The sequence below is a fragment of the Panthera uncia genome (assembly GCF_023721935.1).
Source record: "Panthera uncia isolate 11264 chromosome C1 unlocalized genomic scaffold, Puncia_PCG_1.0 HiC_scaffold_4, whole genome shotgun sequence".
Taxonomy (NCBI): domain Eukaryota; kingdom Metazoa; phylum Chordata; class Mammalia; order Carnivora; family Felidae; genus Panthera; species Panthera uncia.
This window is the reverse complement of record NW_026057585.1, coordinates 86,737,209-86,757,014: the sequence shown is the minus strand read 5'-3', so window position 1 is coordinate 86,757,014 and position 19,806 is coordinate 86,737,209. Positions and strand designations below refer to the sequence as shown.

General features: G+C 45.6%; 1 protein-coding gene across 1 annotated transcript; it reads left to right on the top strand.

Annotated features, from left to right (window-relative positions):
- The first annotated feature begins 5,318 nt into the window (after positions 1 to 5,318).
- Positions 5,319 to 14,548, top strand: NCMAP (non-compact myelin associated protein). Its single transcript, XM_049617785.1, has 3 exons — positions 5,319 to 5,696; positions 8,413 to 8,497; positions 11,745 to 14,548. The coding sequence occupies exons 1-3, from the start codon at positions 5,615 to 5,617 to the stop codon at positions 11,884 to 11,886; spliced, it is 309 nt and encodes a 102-aa protein (XP_049473742.1). The 5' UTR covers positions 5,319 to 5,614; the 3' UTR covers positions 11,887 to 14,548.
- Positions 14,549 to 19,806: the final 5,258 nt, after the last annotated feature.

The window sequence follows — 19,806 nt, the reverse complement described above, 5'->3', positions numbered from 1 at the left end:
GGGGCCAATGCAAAGTCTTGTATTTGAGCTCAAAATGACATTTGCACAAGAGCGTAGTGGAGACCTGGCTATTGGGCAGCAGCAGATCATAATATCGTCCGCATCGCAACGCAGCTGCTCTTGCCTTCTATTTCCAAAGCACTTTGCAGTTTAGAAAGCCTTTCCACTTACCAACCTCAGGGCTTTGACTGACTGGAAACGAGCATAAGACTAAGTCCGAAAAAAGTTTGGGGTTGTATCAGTAGGGGGGTGTGTGAACAGTATGCGGTGATTGCCGATGATGAGCTATTTGTTTGCATTAACCCAGGGTAATCTCAACAGACTTTGTGCACAGCCACTGTGCCAAATATATTACATGTTTTATCTCTGTTGATTCTCACAACGGACCCCGTGGAGCTTGCAACTCCTGTTTTACAGATCAGAAGACCAAGAGGTAAAGAAAGTCGGCCAAGGCCACATAGCTAGAATTCACACTCAGGTCTGATAAGTATCAAGACAAATGTCATTCTGGACATTTCAGGCCCCCTCTGGAGTTATGTGTCCCGTTTGGGGTGCTCTGTCTAAGGGAGACATTGACACACAGCGAAATGAGGAAACCATGAAGGAAACTGTCATTATAAAGATTGTTTGAAGGAGCTTAGAATATTTATCCTGGAAAAAAATAACCAGAGAACATATCACTGCCGTGTCCAAGGGCAGAAGGCTCCTTTAAAAACAGATTGGGTTCGCAGGACTTTTACCAACCGTTTTTGGGTGGGGTTAAACAGGGTATACTGTAGCCAACTGCTATCGCCACCTATTGGTGGGAGGCAAAATTGCTGTGCTGATACCGGCTGCTGTCATTGTTCTATCCTTGAAGTTTTGCGTTTCACCGTTCATACGTAGAGGTGCTTTTATTATTATTATTTTTTTAAATGTTTATTTATTTTTAAGGGAGAGACAGAGACAGACAGAGCGCGAGCCAAGGTGGGGGGAGAGAGAGAGGGAGACACAGAATCTGAAGCAGGCTCCGAGCCGTCAGCACAGAGCCTGACGTGGGGTTCAAACTCACAAACCGTGAGATCATGACCTGAGCTAAAGTTGGGTGCTGAACTGACTGAGCCACCAGGAACCCCCATAGAGGTGCTTTTAAACCCATCAGGGTGTCATGTGTAAGAGGTAGCACATTTACCTTCGTGGGAAGAGAATTAGGACCGATGGGTGAAAATTACAAGGTGGGATATTTTGGTTTCAACATGAAGGTTAATTTTCTGAAAAAAACATCCCGCAAACTCAAGAGGCTACTTGGAAGTAGTGGGGCTCAAGTCTGTGCAAGAAACCACGTCATGCCGAGTTTTCCATGGTTCAGGAGGTGGGGAGAAATCGATCCCAGTGTTTTGGTGGGTGTAGGACATTCATGGGTGACCTACTCTGAGTTACCATTGGCCAGTTGCATAGCGGTCTGCCAGTGTTGGTCGTGTCTTTGTCATCTTATCCAGGAGGGAGCTTTTAGGCCAGGCCGGAGGGAAAGAGGGTACCACTGAGGCAGAGGAGTAGGGGAAATATTTGGGACCGGTGGGATCTGGCAATGTTTATCTTCCAGATATGGCTCTAACACTTGACCAAGGGCTGGGGAGAGAGGAATGACTCAGAGAGTAAATGGTCCTGACCTTCCGTCACTTCCCAAACCAACCTCCCACACAGGACCGTTTGTAAACAACCCAAGGGAACAACAGTTCCTTGTAGATTCTGTAAATGTGATTAAGGTTCTGCTGAAGACAGAGGTTCAGAGTGTGCCCAAGGGCAGGGGCCAGGAGATAGGACCAGTCAGGGGTCTGGGGTCTGGGGCAAGGGCTGAGCTGCAGCCTGTGTGAGTTTTCTCATCAAAGCGTTACGCTGATTTAGGCCCTGGGTATTGGGCCATTTGTGTCCTGTGCGTTCCCTCGGAGGCAGTCCAGTGCGGGTTTATGGAGAAGGGGGTGCAGAATAGGACAGCCCCTGGCTTGACTCTGAGCCTGGCTACATATTAGCCTTGTGGGTTTAGGTTAATTGCTTCTCTACTGTGAGTGTCAGTTTCTTCATCTGTAGAAAGGGCAGTAATTGCGCCCTCCTTACCTGATAGGTATGGGGACTGAATGAGACCTCCCTTCATAAGGCACTGAGCACCATGCCTGGCACACGATTTATTATTATTATTGTTATTATTATTATTATTAAATTAACCTCTGTCTGTGAAAACCATTCTCCCCCTCCCTGCACCCTCTTTGCTTTTCTATGGCCGTGAACCTGGTCACAGACACATTTGACACTGAAATCCCCCTGCTGGACCTCACTTGGTTAACAAGAATCACTGGGTCCCACACATGAAAACACCCACATCCTTGGCCATCAGTGTTCCACCACCCTCCCTCCCACCTTCTCTGATGTGGCAGGAACAGAGATGTCATTCAGAGCCTCCGGTCCGGACATAAGGCAAGAAATGCCCTGAGATTACTCACTGTTCCCTCAGAAGGAAGAGTAGCCGGCCCATCCGTAAGGAGGTCTGCACCCAGCACTGGGCACCCCCGAGGTCACCTTGAAGGGCCTGCAGAGGAATCTGTGTCCTGGTGGCCTTAGGCAGCTGCACTACTGGTCAGTGTGTGTGTGTGTGTGTGTGTGTACATGTGCACGTGTGCATATTTCTGTAGTTACCTGTCATGACCCCCTCTAGATGCCCAGGTGCCAAGAGCAGGTTGATGCCGTGGGAATTACACAGGCTTTGAAGTTTGCAGGGCCAGGTGCAAATGCCAGGTCTGTATCTTCCAGGCTGTATAAGCAGGGAGAGAGAGCTTGATATCCCCAAGCCTTGGGGCCCTCATTTGATCAAGGCAAGAGGAAAACCTGTTTTGCAATGCATTTGCTAATTGAATCAAGGCATGGATTAAAAAACAAACAAACAAAAACCTGGCAAAAGGTCTTGGCACATAGCAGGCACTTGGATAATGGCTTCTGTCATTTTTGTGCATGTTGTTTCAATGGCAGATGTGTCCACAGGCAGGGGTTAGCTTGTCCAGGGATTACGCCATGTCTCTGTCACTAAGCGATCCTTGATCTGTGGCCACCTATTTGCTTCTCTTCTGTTTTTAAAAGGAATTCAAAGAAAGGATTATTGGTGAATCTTCTCAGCTTGATATTGGTAGGGATAGAAGCAGAAGGTTTAGGCAAAGCATAATAAAACTCTTTCCGATGGGACGGGGAGTGGGGGAGGCGGGGGCAGGTGCCTCTCACTGGGAGTGGGAGGGGGGGGGCGGGGGGGGGGGGAAGACTTTCATCCCATGTTCCCCTACGGGTCCCTGTGTATTTTTGGAAAAAGAATTTTTTCTTGCTTTGACCTCCAGATCCACCTGTTTCTCATTGAGTTCGGCAAATGTTTGCTAATACCCACTACAATCCTGAGAGCTACCATTTATTGAGCACTGAAAGCACTTTCCGTACTTAACCTCGAACCCTCAGCTCCCTTGGGAAAAGCTACCTCGTTTTACAAATGTGCAGCAAACCAAGCTGGGAGAAGTCCAGTCACTCGCTCCAGAACTTCTAACTGGCAGCGGTGAGAAGAGCCAGGCGCTCTATCTGGGAGAGGTAGAAGGATATGAAAAAGACCCCGAGTAGCCTCTACCTTCAGGGCCCCGACAGTGAACACGGAAGGTTAACCAGCAGACACAGCGACTGAGACACATGCCGTGGTGGCTTCTTGGCAGGGCGCTGCCGTGGGGACAGAGGACAGATGGCTGATTCCGGCTGGGGGACGGGGAGTCCGCCTAGGGGTGGCTGGGCTCAATCTTGAAGGATGTGTTCATTTTGGAGGGGGAGCAGGCAGTGGAACATGGCCCGCGGGCCTGTTTCAGACACTCAGGAGACAGGAAGCCCAGCCAGGAAGAAAGGTTGGCCCTTGCGGGAAGGTCAGGCAGAGCCCTGCAGGGCTCCTCGGGAGAGCCCGAGCTGCGTGGGTCCTAAGGCCCTAGGGTCTTTGGTAGGAAGAGACAGACAAGAACTGGGGGTTTTAGGCAGGGCCCCATGGCTTAAAGGAGGGCAGAGAAAGTGAAGGCAGAGGGGGTCTTTCTGAGTCTGAGGCCCCCACGGGGCGGGGCAAGCCACAGCCTCCAGAGCCCCAGCCTGGGTGCAGTGACCTGTCCCCCCCCCGCCCCCCCCGCCAAATGGAGGGACACTGACCCTTTTCCATCAGGAGCTGGGGGCCTGGGGAGCTGCTCTCAGGAGAGGCCCACTGGGGGGACCTGGGGAGGCCAAAGCCTGGGGCAGCCAGTCCGCCGACCGCAAAGACCAGGAACGACGGGGGAGGATGGAGCGGTCCGTTGTCACAGAGGTTGGGCAGAGCTTGGTATGAGGAGGCAAGAGGCTAGGAAGAGGGCATGGAAACAGCCAGGGAAGGGTTTGTCCTGCCAGATACGCAAGTGTGGGCGCTGAGAGACAATTGTGTTTGAGCCCAAGAATGCCGTGATCAAACCTACGGCCTCTCTCACTAGACTGTGAGCTTCTGGAGGCAGGGAGTCTGTCTCGTGTCTCGTAGTGTTGTTCCCAGCGCCTAGCACAGCGTCGGTCACTGAGTAGGGGTTCGATTCCGGAGGGATCTGGCGGGAGGGTCCGGACGCTTGTTTCTGGGGGGTGTGAGGTACTAGCCGCGTACCTCCTGGCTCACTCCTCAAGTGTAAGACCACGGGGGTGTGAGTTTGGATTCCTGCTGCTTTCGGGGCGAGGGGATAAGAGCGTGCACTCGGCGAGTATGTTTGAGCCCAAGCTCCACGTCTTCCTCGCTGTGGGACTTTCGTCGAGTCACTCAACCGCCCTGAGCCTCAGTTTGCTCAGCAGCAAAATGCGATGATGCTTGAGAAGATTAATGAGTGAGCTGATAGAGCGTGTGAAGGTGCCTGTGACAGAGCCTGGTGGTCGCTCAACACGCATCATCTGTCCTCCTGCCGAGGGCTTTGTGCCACCTGGCCTTCGTCCTCTCTCCTCTCCTCCCAAACCGGGCCCGTCCCTCAAGGCCCATTCCAATTTAGCTTTTCCTCGAAATCGTCGGTCACGACCCAATGATGGCTCATGTCACTGGCTGTTTAACAATAGTAGTCAAGGTTTCCCTCTGCTTATTTACTTGTTTATGTTCGCCTCCTTAGATTGGAAAACTTCCGAAAACAGGAACATCATTTCGAGCGTTGTAGGGGGTTTCTGACAGTCCCACCGGCATGGGAGGCGGGCACCCTGGGTTACGTTCTAACTTGGGGCTCCATGAAGCTTTGGGGGCTTCACTTTCATCCGGAAGATGGCAATAATAGCCTCCCTCACAGAGTTTCTAGAAGACCAATTTAGACGTTCTGTGTGAAACCCAGGAGACATTTAATAGATATTGTTGAATTAATTTAAACTGCTTCGAAACATAAAGTTCTTCACAAATGTCAGGCATTAGTTTTAATTCTCCCTAGGAGGTAGCGAAAGGCCTTTTATTCACTTGCTGCGAGGAGAAACCGTGTGCTTGAATATTCTCCCGTCATCCAGGTGAAGAACGAAACAGGCGTTGTACAGGGATTACAAAGCTCACTCTGGTTTTAAACAAAATGCCATCTTTGTTCTTACCAGGATCGAGATGACCACGGCCACCCCGTTGGGGGGGACTACCTTCTTCTCACTGAACGTGACCACCAGAGAACAGGACTTTCTGTACAAGAGTAAGGTCAACTTGGCTTGGCGACCGGGGGAGGGAATGGCGGGAAGAGGACCAGGGGCAGCTCATGGTGTAGAGGTCAAGAGCATGGGCTCTGGAGATGGGACTGCCTGGGTCTCAGTCTCCGTTCGACCAGATGCCCGACATGACCACTGCGTGACCCCGAGCACATGACCTCACCGCTTTGTGTCTGAGTTTTTGTCAGTAAGATGGGGATATCACGGAAGCTACCGCATGAGGTAGATGGGAAGACGAAACAATATAATCCATGTCAAGAGCTTGGAATAGTCTCGAGGCACACAAAGTACCTGATGAGTATTATCATTATCATTACTGTCATTACTGTTATTATCATCAGGGAGTTTGGGGGTCTAGAGGGCAATGGACATTTGACTCTCACGTGAGATGTCTTTAAATGAGTCACCTTAAAATGTAACTACTTTCATCCCACTTTTGTAAGGCGAAAACATCCCATCAATTCACAAAGGAGTAAATGAGTAAAGCTGGGAGTAGTCTGGGGAGACACCTGCCAGGAACGAGAGGTCCCCAGAAAGAAAAACTTGATGACCGCTCTCCAGAACACCACTGAATTGTATTAGGGGAAGTTGGGCCCATTTCTGTCATTTCTGTCGATGTCTCTGCACATGGAACGGGCCTCCCAACACTGAAGTGTTTCCCCGGTAAGAACAGCTCCAGACCATGGTAGTGGCAGGATGTGTCTCTTCCATGGAGACCCAGAAAACATCACTCTCGGGACACGGTCCCACATTAGCCTGCTTCATGCCAGGTGGGGGGACCTTCAGAAACCTGCTGAAGTATTTCACAACAGTTCTCAAGGGAAATGTAGGGGAGCTAGAATTTTCGTCAGCAAGATGGGAATAATTCTGCTTTCATTTAACTAAAAGTGATGACTCTCAGCTAGGCAATTTTGCCCCCTAGATAAAATTGCCAGATTTAGAAAATAAAATACAGGACACCCAGTTAAATTTGAATTTAAGATACCCAATATTTGTTGAGTATAAGGATGTGCCAAGCAATATTTGGGACACGCCAAAAAAATAATTCATGATTTGTCAGAAATTCTCATTTAAATAGGTATTCCATACTTCATCTGGCCACTCGACTACCAGGGGACATTTGACGATGTTTGGACACTTGCCTGTCACAGCTGGTGGGGAGGGAGAAGTGTCATTGACATCTAGTGAGGGCAGAGATGGTGCTAAATATCCTACCATGCACAGGACAGTCCCCACAACAAAGGATTATCCAGACAAGGTTGAAAAACCATGAACTAAAAGTATTATCGCTGGGCTCCACAGGAAGGAAAAAAAACCAAGCTATTCTATGATGGATCCCCCACCCTACCCCCTCTTTCTTTCCTTCCAGTCTTACTTCCTGTCAATATTTGCACGTAGTTTTGTTTTTGTTTTTGTTTGGTAAACCTTTTATAAGAGCATTGCATACCTTCCCAAAAAATGCATGAATCCTAAGTGCACAGCTGGATGAATTTTCACAAAGTGAACACGCTTGTGTAGCCAGCCCCCAGATCAAGAAACGAACCACCACCAGTTTCCCAGAAGTCCCAGCACCCCTTGCCACACGATCCCCACCTGCTCAAGGGAATCTGCTGTTCTGACCTCTCACAGCAGTCCTATATCCGGAATATAAATAGTATCGTAACTAACATCGTCATTCATCTAGCTTTTTCTGTATTTAGGATTATCCCCTAAGATAAACTCCCCAGAATCAAATAGATTGGCCTAAAGTATGACTCCCCCTTTGTGGGTTTTTTTTTTTTTTTTTTTTTTTGTATTTTCAATATCAATTCTGACAAGCATGTTGATCTTGACCATGGACTTAGAGGTGGACATTGGGCGTGGGCATTGATATTGAAATTAGAATCTGAGATATTAAGCTACAAGGACATTCACCATAGCCTTGTTTTTAATAGGGTAAAATTGAAAACAATATAAACATGCTTAATAGAGAATTGGTAAACGAGTCCAAACAATGGAGTGCTACATAACCATCAAAAGTCATGGAAAAAATGCAACTGCGTGGAAAGATGATTAGGATAGTGTTGTAAAACTGTGTATGGAACATTGTTCCATTTTTATCAAGTGCACATTTTCCCACTTTTATGACTACTTCCTTGAGGTGGATTTTCAGACATAGGATTAATACCTTTATTCAAAAAAGACCAGGTAGATAGGTATTTAATATGCATACATGCATATACATGATCACACTGGAGAACGTCCATATGTGTAGATGATCAACAGTTCCTGGGGCGAAGAGTTCTTTATCCTCCCCCACCCTTTTTTTTGCTTGTATTTATATTTTCAAAATATAACTACAAAAATCACATATTACTTTTGTGCCATCAAGAAGAGGGACAGGCGCTTTGCTTGCCTGTTGACACAGGAAGCTTGATGCTATGTTAGGACTGATAACAACAGGATGGCCTGAGACAGAATTTTGGCAGGTGATGTGCTGAGGACCCTGCCCTCAAGCCCCATTGGGGGTAGGGGTACTCTGCCCCTGTAGATATGCATGTCTCTGTCCTGGGGTCAGCAGTCAGGGTCCCAGGACATCACATTCTCTGCCCCCCTTGATCCAATGAGGATGCAGGATGCCCTGTGTAAGCCCCCCTGCCAGTCTCTGAACACTTCTCTTTATTTCAGTTCACACGTTTGCCATTTCCACCCCTCTCTTTGTAGGTTCCGGAGCCATCGTTGCTGCCATTGTCGTGGTTGTCATTATCATCTTCACCGTGATTCTGATCCTGCTGAAGATGTACAACAGGTACGGGACGCCCTGGGCTCTAGATGGTCTTGTCCCGTCGGTGATGTCAGAATGAATGGGAACTGACACTGTGAGTGCCAGTCGCGTGCCCAGCGGTATCCCTAAGTCCGTCGTCAAGCGCTCTAACCCTTTGGGTGTCCTTTTTTGACATCTGTTCCGCTGTAGGAACCTCATGGTAATATTTTTGCATCTGGAGAAATATTTTTTACATATAATAATCAAAATGACAATGATAATGGCCTTGAGCACTGTGGGAAGCCCTCGTATGTAACTTACAGTAATAGAGGAATATTTCAATCCTTTTCTCTCAGGGAGCCTTCTGCTAGGTTGTGTTGAGCAGACTACGTAAGTAGCTGAGGTTTCAAATACTGGCATGCCTGTACCCCCAGCTCCACTTTCTGGGACCAAATAAGACAAAATATAATTTGATTTCATAAAGAATAAATGTTGGGGCGCCCGGGTGACTCCGTCGGTTACGCATCCAACTTCAGCTCAGGTCATGATCTCACGGTTCACGGGTTCAAGCCCCGCGTCGGGCTCTGTGCTGACAGCTCAGAGCCTGGAGTCTGCTTCAGATTCTCTGTCTCCCTCTCTCTCTGCCCCTCCCCTGCTCAGGCTCTGTCATTCTCTCTCTTAAGAACAAACAAACATTAAAAAAATGTTTTTAAATAAAGAATAAATGTTGTGTTATCACCGTATGTGTTAGCACCTCTAAGTCGCAACTTTGCTAGAAGGTATTCTTTCCAGGCAAGAAATTAAAATAAAGAGACTATAAACACAACCACATCATAGCAGACTTGGAAGCCGTTAAAAAAAAAAAGATATCATAGAACAGTTTTATTGATGAGGACAACCATTTACAGTATATCGTCAGTTTACAAAAATAATGTATACGTTATGACTATACATGTGGATTACACACACACACTCAAGAAACATTCAAACGATACACAGCAAAGTATTGACAACCAGTGTGTCTACACAATGGGATTGCTATTTGGTTCGTTGGTTGGTTTTTGCAGAGGTGCATATATGTATTTATTTTCGAGGAGGTGTAAACATGCATTGTTTTTATTTATTTATTTTTAAATGTTTACTTATTTTTGAAGGAAAGAGAGAGCGTGAGCAGGGGAGGGGCAGAGAGAGAGGGAGACACAGAATCCGAAGCAGGCTTCAGGCTCTGAGCTATCAGCGCAGAGCCTGATGTGGGGTTTGAACCCACAAACCACGAGATCATGACCTGAGCTGAAGTCAGTCGCTTAACCGACTGAGCCACCCAGGTGCCCCAAGATGCATTGTTTTTATAATAATGTTAATGTTATTTATAAAACATGTATTATATGTTTTATATTATATATTATGTATATATTTTGTATAATATATATCTCATATATATTATATAACATATATTGATCTCTTAATATGTGCCAGGCATGATTCCAAGCTCCTTGTATGTATTAACTCATTTAATCCCCCACAACAACCCCACAAGGGGGTAATTTTATACCCCCCAATTTTGTAGGTGTGAAACAGGCACCAGGAAATGAGCTAACTACTCAGCCCTCCGTGACAGAGTTGGGATTCAAAGCCAGTACATGTGGTTTCAAAGAAAATGCTCCCACCATTACATGTAATAATAACACTTAAAGAGTTATTATTAATATTTGGGGGGGTGGGTATTGCAATTTGGATCCATCCCAGACCAGGAAGTGGTATCAAACCACAATGTCTGCCCTTCATTCTTGTCCATCATTGCTGGCGCTCTGAGTCTGTTTTCTGGAGTGTGATTTGGATGGAGACTCTACTCACCAGTTTACAGTGATGCCTGGGCTGAAATGGAGAGACCAGGGTTCAGTCTTTGGTCTCTTAAAGGCAGCCAAGGCATTTAACCTCTGTGTGCCTCAATTTTGTCATCTTTATTTTTTAAAGTTTATTTATTTATTCTGAGAGAGAGCGGGGGTAAGAGAGAGAGAGAGAGAGAGAGAGAGAGAACACACAAGCAGCAGGGGAGGGGAAGAAAGAGGGAGAGAAAAAGAATCCCAAGCAGGCTCCGCACTTTCTTTTTTTTTTTTTTTTTTTTTTTTTTTTTTTTTTTGGGGCAGAGAGAGACAGAGCATGAACGGGGGAGGGGCAGAGAGAGAGGGAGACACAGAATCGGAAACAGGCTCCAGGCTCCGAGCCATCAGCCCAGAGCCTGACGCGGGGCTCGAACTCACGGACCTCGAGATCGTGACCTGGCTGAAGTCGGACGCTTAACCGACTGCGCCACCCAGGCGCCCCAAGCTCCGCACTTTCATCGAGGATCCTGATGCGGGGCTCCATCTCATGAACTGTGAGATCATGACCTGAGCCGAAATCAGGAGTCTGGTGCTTGTCCGACTGAGCCATCCAGGTGCCCTGATTATGTCATCTTTAAAGTGGAAGGCTCTCCAAGTGTGATAACTGAGTGATGATTACATCGAGAATGCCATTGTTTTGAGGAATATTTAGGGGTGAAGTGGCACGACCTTTGCAACTAACTCAAATGGTTCATGATTTAAAAAAAACAACCGTGCGCGCGCGCGTGCGTGCGTGCGTGCGTGTGTGTGTGTGTGTGTGTGTGTGTGAATGGAGAGAGGGGGGCAGGAGAGAGAGAAGGCAAATGTGGCAAACCGCTAGCCATCAGAAAATTGTTCCATGAAGGATATTCAGATACTAATTGTACTGTTTGTGCAACTTTTCTGAGCATTTGAAATTAAAAAAAAAAAAAAGAATTATGTTAAGTCAACAAGATGAAATTTCATGCAGACATTAGACTTAATGATTGTTGCCAGTCACTGCATTTTCTGGCATATAAAATGAAAGACTGGATATACGTTTTGAGTCCATTCTCTTTTCAACTACGTAAAAAGTTCTCAAATATTTCTAGCAATAAACTTAGGAAGCACAATGAAACTGCAAAATGTAACTCGCTACGACTTTGGACAGAAAAAAACCCATAACGTCTTCATTTCGTCTCTAAGAATAGTCACCTATCTGACACCATTCGTTAACAGGGGGAAAAAATACAATTAAATATCTAATCTAGGTTACACAAAAAATGGAAGGGTCAGACGAGCTGAAGTCTAAGGTCCCTCCCACTTGCAAAATTCTGTAGTTGGCCATCAAGCAATGTGATTTAACGATGACCCACGTTAATCCCGTCAGAGCCAAAATCATTGAGTCCACGGGGCAGAAGACTCCAACATGCATGCGTATCTCGTTCCAGGAAAATGAGGACAAGGCGGGAACTGGAACCCAAGGGGCCCAGGCCATCCTCCCCTTCTGCCTTGGGCCCAAACAGCAACAGCAGCCAACACCCTGCAACTGTGACCTTCAGCCCTGTTGACGTCCACATGGAGACTCGGTGACCCCCACCCTGGTGCTATCTTGGCCACCATCCAAAGAGCCTTCTCCCGTCAAGACCCAGAAGCACATTTCTCCTCTGGCAGCTCCATTATGAGTTCCTTCTGGTCGACAGGGGCGTCTCTTATTCAATTCCTGATGCTTCAGGCAACCCCTAACCCTGTCCCGCCCCGCACCACCCTGGCTATGTCCATATCCCTATTGCCCCCGCCCCCTTACAAAAAGCTATGGAACATTCTTTTGTGATCTGATGAGGTAGAACCAGGTTGGGAATCCACTGAAATGGATGTGGCTGTCTTCCCCAAACACAGTTGCTAGACAGACAGACAGACAGACAGACGGATAGCCCAGGAGTCTTCTGGTCAGGAGGCAGGGGTTAGGGCATGCCCCCGAGTGTACAACAGGGTCTGCCACTGGGGTCAGATCAGAATGAGTGCCATCTATATCCACGGCTTTGCAGAGCAAAGTATTCAGTCCCATTAATCAGGCACAGGGGAACTAACTTGGGCTAACTAACCAGAAAACCAGCTTGTTAATTTATAACTTGTTCCAGTACTGGATGACCGCTAGCTAGCTCATGACAACCGGTCGGCACGTTTCACCCTCTTTAAGAAACGCTATGGGAGAAACTAAATTCTTCTTGAAAGGTTTCTACTTCATTTGTAAAGAGTCCGAGAGGGACTAGGGTGAACTCCAGGAATGATGGCCTCTAGGGCAAAAGCTTATTGCTGTGTCGCTGGGCCTTGAATGAGTCTGGGGCTAGTCAGAGCCCCTCTTCTCCCTTTGGGGCTGCGTTTAGCCTGACTCAGCCTCATTTCCTGGCTCTCCTCTATTTGGATTCCCAGCAATCCTCTCTGTCCGGGTAAACCTTCCTTCCAAGGAGCAGTATTAGAGACTGATAAGATTACAGCCCCGTGTATGTTACCTGCGCCCTTCCCGGTCACCTTGCAGAGATTCAGGGCACGTTCTCAGCACCACATTCGCACACCGTGTCTCTGCACAGAGCTGATCTTTTCGACTCTTTAGCCTGGAGAACAATCTGTTGAGAGGGGAAAGCATTTTTGAGATTAAGAAGACTTGTCTCCCAAGACCTGCCCCCTGGTCGTGTGGCCTTGGAAGAGTGACTTGAGCGCTCCATAGTCGGTTTGCTAACCCCAAAGTGGGAATGATGACATCTGCCCCCCCGGGGTTACTATAATCAGCTACGGACATAGTGAAGCACCTGGGGTAGTGCACAGCACCCAACAGATGCTTAATAAATGACAGCCAGCATTGTTTATTGCAGTCAGAATATGTCTTAAAATCGATGGGTCCGTTAACGTAGTTGTACTTTTTCTCTCTCAAAAAGCTGGTTTTTAACCAGTTGTGCATCTTACCGTTGAAGGCATCTTGGAAGCAAGGTAATAAATCCTTATCCTGTTCTAGAAAGTAACACACGCTGCCCTTTAACCTCACATTCTAGGAGTGTCTCCCTCTTGGAGTCAGAAATCTCCTTTGAGGGGAAATCGAGGGTCAGGAAGGTAAGAAGACTGACCCAGGGTCACAGAGTCCTGCCATCCCACGATAAAAATGCTCGCTTGAATATGTCTGGAAAAATGCTTGCAAATTCTTCCTCCCCAGACAACATTTGTCCCTACTGTGTTTAAATATCCATCAAGTACCAGGTCCTTGGCAAGATGCTTTCACATAAATTGTCCCATAGGATTTATTTTTCCTAATAATCCTGGGAGGTATTATTTTTTTCTGTTTGCAGCTGAGAATTGCAAACTCAAGGAGAAAGGTACTTGCCCAAAGTCCCACAGCTATTAAGTTGCAAAGACAGGACTCAAACTCACGTCTCTTCGACTCCGAAGTCCCTCTCTCTCTGTTGTACCAAATTATTCCCTAACCTCCTGGCTCAAAACACAAGAGTGTGAGCCAAACAAAAGGAGGACAGGGGTCCATGTGTCTGAGCCGAAGTCAGGAATCTAGCTTCCAAACTAACAGCGGGGACAAAGCCATTCTGGTAGCCTCCTTTGGGCTTCCATGATTGGAGCCAAAGGACCCCTTTCTAAGCCCATGGAAGCCCTAAAGATTCTCATCTCATTTCCCCTAACATTTTCCCCAAGGAGCAAGGGGTAGAATGGCATCCAACCAGGGCAAAGCCATTTCCTTAAGGGCTCAAACCCCAAATAGATACGTTTCCCAGAGATATTCTGCTTTAAAAAAAAAAAAAAGACGTTGGGAATGTTCCAGCCCTAAAACCAAACTCTTCTGCCCATAGTGAAATCTAGTAATTCCGACCAGAGGAATTATCCTCTGGTCTATGTTGTTCTGCTAAATGAAAGCTTGGAAGTGAAGGAGGGGGGAGAGGGAAAGAGGAAAGAGGAAGGCCAAGAAAAGGGTTTTAGTGTTTTGTTTTTAACTAATGGAGATAACCCAGTAATCCTTTATGGGCCCCTGTGTGGAAGTTGAGGTGCCACTAAACACATTAAGTCATGGTCCCCGTTCTCAAAGAGTCTGCAGCCGGTCTCCCGAGACAGGGATCTTGCAACACCGCAGAGTTATTTCATTTCTGACAGGTGCATTTCCTAACAGCGCAGATGCTGCCTTATTGGGCCACTGAGTCAATAAAAGATACTAAACATCTAAAGAAAAATGTCTAAAAATAAAGAGGTTCAAACCAAACATTCCTTGAGTTGACTTCGATTTCATTTAGAGTTAACAAATACCTTTCCTAGGAACTCCCTTTCCCTGACACTGTAAATAGGGTTCTGCAGGGAAGCCTGAGCTGTTTTGAAACTGTGCCGTCGCTCCTAAAGGCCGATGGAAAGGGTGGGCTGCCAGGCCTTCCGTGAGTTAGGAAACTCGTTAATTTGATTAACTATTAGAAAAGGAATCTCATTTGAAAGCCTGCTGTTAAACACGAGACGAACTAAGGTGTCAAAGTTTGGGGACCGCTGAGAGAGAAGTAGACATATTAGAATGCAATCTAAGTCCTATCTAATAATGATGTTTACCGTTAACTGAGCTCCTCCCTAATGTGTACCAGGTATATAAGTGTGTGTGTGTGTGTGTGTGTGTGTGTGTGTGTGTGTGCGTGCCTATATATATACATATATATATAGGCATTTTATACCCACCAGCTCCTCTAAACACAACTCCCATGCGTAGGAGCCATCATTATTTCTATTTTTTTTGGATAAGGAAACGGGCTCAGGGAGGTAGCTTGTCATTGGGTGATGCCGTGGACGTTTGTCACTCTTTTGGTGGCCATTCTTGCGTTTGGAGCGTCCACTACTTTAAGAGGCAAGAACACCTCCTGCTAAAGCTGTAGAGGACAGACACTCATTTTCCTGGAGTCCCCCGCTGCTAGGGTGAGGGCACAGCGCCCAGGCCTTGCCGATCGGGGGCACTCCCGCCATGGACTTTGAATCGAGAAGTTGGTGACATCCAGGGATACGCCTCGTGCGACATATGCTCTGGGCTGGTGTGTTGGCACGTGGCCTTGCGAGAGGCCGCCACATCAGGGGTTCTGGCGGCAACGGCAGCCTCATTCTTGAGTCCAGGCCAGTGTCCACGGAGTTGGCCACGTGAGCTTAGTTTGACCACAGCAGCCACGGTGTCTGTACCAAACTGGTTCTTTAGTATGACTTTAGGCACCATACCTGACATACCAGTGAAGGTTCTAGCCTTCTGGAAATTCCAGCAACTTGCTCATTCCCTCCTCTGCTTACATCAGCACTCCCTTCCTGCTGCTTGTACCTAAGTACTGTGTGGCTTGCTCATGGCCACCCACCTCGGAAGTGGCTGGCACGAGGACCCGGGTCTTCAAAGCTCTCGCTCTTTCCTTACACATGCTTCCGGCTGAGGCTAAGTGATCAAGGGGTCCACAGAGTGCTATGTAGACAAGGTAGAGTTGCCTCCGATCGCATGTATCTCGGAGACTTTGTGACTGTCAACGAGGAAGTATTTAAAAGGACCTGGAAGAATGGGTAGGATTTTTAAAAAAAATTTTTTAATGTTTATTTATTGTTGAGAGAGGGGGAGAGAGAGCTGGAGCATGGGGAGAGGCAGAGAGACACAGAATCGGAAGCAGGCTCCAGGCTCTGGGCTGTCAGCCCAGAGCCCAACCCGTGAGCCGTGAGATGGTGACCTGAGCCAAAGTTGGACGCTTACCTGCCTGAGCCACCCAGGTGCCTCCGTTACCATTTTTCAAATAACAGCTTTATTGAGATATAATTTGCATGCCATCAGGCTTACCCTTTAAAAATATACAAGTGGGTTTGGGGCGCCTGGGTGGCGCAGTCGGTTAAGCGTCCGACTTCAGCCAGGTCACGATCTCGCGGTCCGTGAGTTCGAGCCCCGCGTCGGGCTCTGGGCTGATGGCTCGGAGCCTGGAGCCTGTTTCCGATTCTGTGTCTCCCTCTCTCTCTCTGCCCCTCCCCCGTTCATGCTCTGTCTCTCTCTGTCCCAAAAATTAAAAAAAAAAAATATATATATATATATACAAGTGGGTGGTTGTGAGTGTATTCACGGAGCTTGTGCCGCCATCACCACGAATCAAATTCCAGAAAACTTTCATCACAAACTCCATACCCATTAGCAAATACTTCCCATTGTCCCCTCTCCCCAGACCCTGACAACCACTAATCTACGTTTTGTCTCTATGGACTTTCCTATTCTGGACATTTCCTATAAATGGAGTCATATAATACGTGCCCTTTTATGACTGGCTTCTTTCACTCAGCTTAATGTTTTCGAGATCCATCCATGTTGTGGCATGAAACAGGACTCCATTCCTTGTGGTGGATGAATTTTATGCCATTATACGGCTATCCCACAGTTTGTTTATCCATTCTCCAGGTGACGGACATTTGGATTGTTTCTACTTTTTTTGCTATTGTGAATAATGCTGCCGTGGACATTCATTTACAAGTTTGGTGCAGACGTTTCACTTCCCTCGGGCATTTACCTTAGCGGTAGAATCGCTGCATTATGGGATAACTCTGTTTACTCTTTTAAGAGAATGCCAAACTTGGTTTCCGAAGTATGTTTCCACCAGCCCTATGAGGGTTCCAACAGCTCCACATCCTTGCCAACATTTTATTGTCCATCTTTTTTTTTATTTTACTGCAGCCGTACTTGTGGTTATGGAATGGTATCTCATTATGATTTCAACCTGAATGTTCCCTAATGACTAATGATGTCTTAGTTTAGATTAATGGTGTCTTTTCATATGCACATTGGCCATTTTATGTCACTTTTGAAGAAATGCCTATTCAGATCCTTTGCCCATTTTTAAATTGGGTTATTTGGGGTTTTTAAATGAATATTGTTGACCTTTAAGAAATCTTTATATATTCTGGTTACAAATCCCTTACCAGATTTATGATCTGCGATCGTTTTCTGCCATTTTGTGGGTTGCCTTTTCACTTTCTTTAACTTTCACGTTTGTAGCACAAAAGTTTTTCATTTTGATAAAACTCAATTTATCTTTTTTTCCTGTTGTCACTTGTGCTTTTGGTATCGTATTTAAGAAACCACTGCCTAATCCAAGGTCATGAATATTTACTCCTCTGTTTTCTTAGAAGACTTTTATGGTTTTAGTTCTTAAATTAATGATATGACCCAATTTGAATTAAGTTTTGTATATGGTGTGAGACAGGTATTCAGTTTCATCTTTTGCACATGGATACACAACTGTTCCAACGCCATTTGTTGAAAAGACTATTTTAGGGGCGCCTGGGTGGCTCAGTCGGTTAAGCGGCCGACTTCAGCCAGGTCACGATCTCGCGGTCCGTGAGTTCGAGCCCCGCGTCGGGCTCTGGGCTGATGGCTCAGAGCCTGGAGCCCGCTTCCGATTCTGTGTCTCCCTCTCTCTCTGCCCCTCCCCCGTTCATGCTCTGTCTCTCTCCGTCTCAAAAATAAATTTAAAAAAAACGTTAAAAAAAAAAAGAAAAAAAAAAGAAAAGACTATTTTAGCCCCATTTAATTGACTTGGTATCCTTGTCAAAAATTAATTGACCATAAATACAAGGGTTTATTTCTGGACTCTGAATTCTATTTCATTGATCTATATTTCCATTCTTATGCCAGTACCATACTGTCTTGATATGTAGCAAGTGTTGGAATCTGGAAGGGTGAGTCCTCCAACTTTTTTTTTTCTTGCCCAAGATATTTTGGCTATTCTGGGTCCCTTACATGTCTACATGAATTTTAGTATTAGCTTGTCAATTTTTCAAAAATGGCAGCTGAGATTTTGATAGGGACTGCATTGAGCTTGTAGATCATTTTGGGGAGTATTGCCATCTTAATACTATTAAACCTTCTGATCCATAAATATGGGATGCTTTTCCATTTATTTTGGTCTTCTTTAAATTTTTTCAATGAAATTTATAGTTTTCGTTGTGTAAGTCTTACACTCATTTTGTTAAATTTATCCCAGTGTTTGATTGTTTTTGATGCTCTTATAAATGAAATTGTTTTCTTAATTTCCTTTTTAGGTTGTTAATTGCCAGTGTGTAGAAATCCAACTGATTTTTTGTGTGTTGATTTCATATCCTGCAACTTTGCTGAATTTGTTTATTAGCTCTGATAGTGTTTTGTGTAACATCTTTAGGGTTTCTACATATAAGATCATGCCGTTGTGAATAGAGATCATTTTACCTCTTCCTTTACAGTTTGGACGCTTTTCATCTCTTGTTCTTGCCTAACTGCTCTGGTTAAAACTTCCAGTACTATTTTGAATGTAGGGATTGGGAGCAGACATCTTTGTCTTCTTCCTGGTCTCAGGGGGAAAACAGCCAGTCTTTCACCATTAAGTATGACGTTAGCTGTGTTCATAGATGGCCGTCGTTACATTGAGGAAGTTTACTCGTATTCCTAGCTTAAGTATTTTTATCAGGAAAGGGAGTTGAATTTTGTCAAATGATTTTCTGTATCTGTAAGATGACTATATTGTTTTTGTCCTTTATTAATATGGCGTATATACTACATTGATGGATTTTCATATGTTAAACCAAACTCCCATTCCTGGAATAAATTTCAATCGTGGTGTAAGATCCTTTTTATATGTTTGTTGCTAGATCCTTTTTGCAGTATTTTGTTAAGAATTTTTGCATCTGTATTCTAAGAGATGTTGTCTATAATTTTCTTCTGGTGTCTTTGTTTTGGGACCAGAATAATACTGTCCTCATAGAGTGAGTTGGCAGGTGTTTCCTCTTCTGTTTTTTGAAAGGGTTGATGTTAATTATTTAGACATTTGGTAGAATTTACCAGTGAGGACATCTGATTATTTGGGTCTGGGCTTTTCTTTGTTGGAAGTTGTTGCTGTCGTTTTTTAATTACTATTATAATTCAATCACTTTACTTGTAGATTTATTCAGATTTTCTATATCTTCTTCAGTTTGGTAATTCATGTCTTTTTAGGAATTTGTCCATTCCCTCCAGGTAGCTAGTTTGTTGGCATACAATTTTTTATAGTATTCTAATTCTTTTCATTTCTGAAAGATCAATAGTGATGTTTCCTCTTTCATTTCTGATTTTAGTAATTTGAGCCTTTTTTTTTTCTTAGTTCATCTAAAGGTTTGTCAATTTTATTGTTATAAAGAACTGACTTTTGGTTCTGTTGATTGTTATTTCTCTATTGTGTCTGCCTTGCTAATTCGCTTACTGGTGTGTTTTAATGAAAATAAGTTTAAAAAAAAAATGTTAACGTTTATTATTGAGAGACAGAGAGACGCAGAGCATGAGCAGGGGAAGGGTAGAGAGACGGGGAGACACAGAACCTGAAACAGGCTCCAGGCTCTGAGCTGTCAGCACAGAGCCCGACCCGGGGCTCGAACTCACAAACCGCGAGATCATGACCTGAGCCGAAGTTGGTCGCCTAAACAACTGTGCCACCCAGGCGCCCCTAATGAAAATAAGTTTTTAACGTGAATGAT

What these genes read in the sequence shown, in the direction of transcription:
- NCMAP (XM_049617785.1), top strand. Translation starts at nt 5,615, where the DNA reads ATGACCACGGCCACCCCGTTGGGGGGGACTACCTTCTTCTCACTGAAC. An exon ending in ACAGGACTTTCTGTACAAGA is followed by an intron (nt 5,697 to 8,412) that starts GTAAGGTCAACT and finishes CTCTCTTTGTAG; the next exon opens with GTTCCGGAGCCATCGTTGCT. An exon ending in CTGCTGAAGATGTACAACAG is followed by an intron (nt 8,498 to 11,744) that starts GTACGGGACGCC and finishes ATCTCGTTCCAG; the next exon opens with GAAAATGAGGACAAGGCGGG.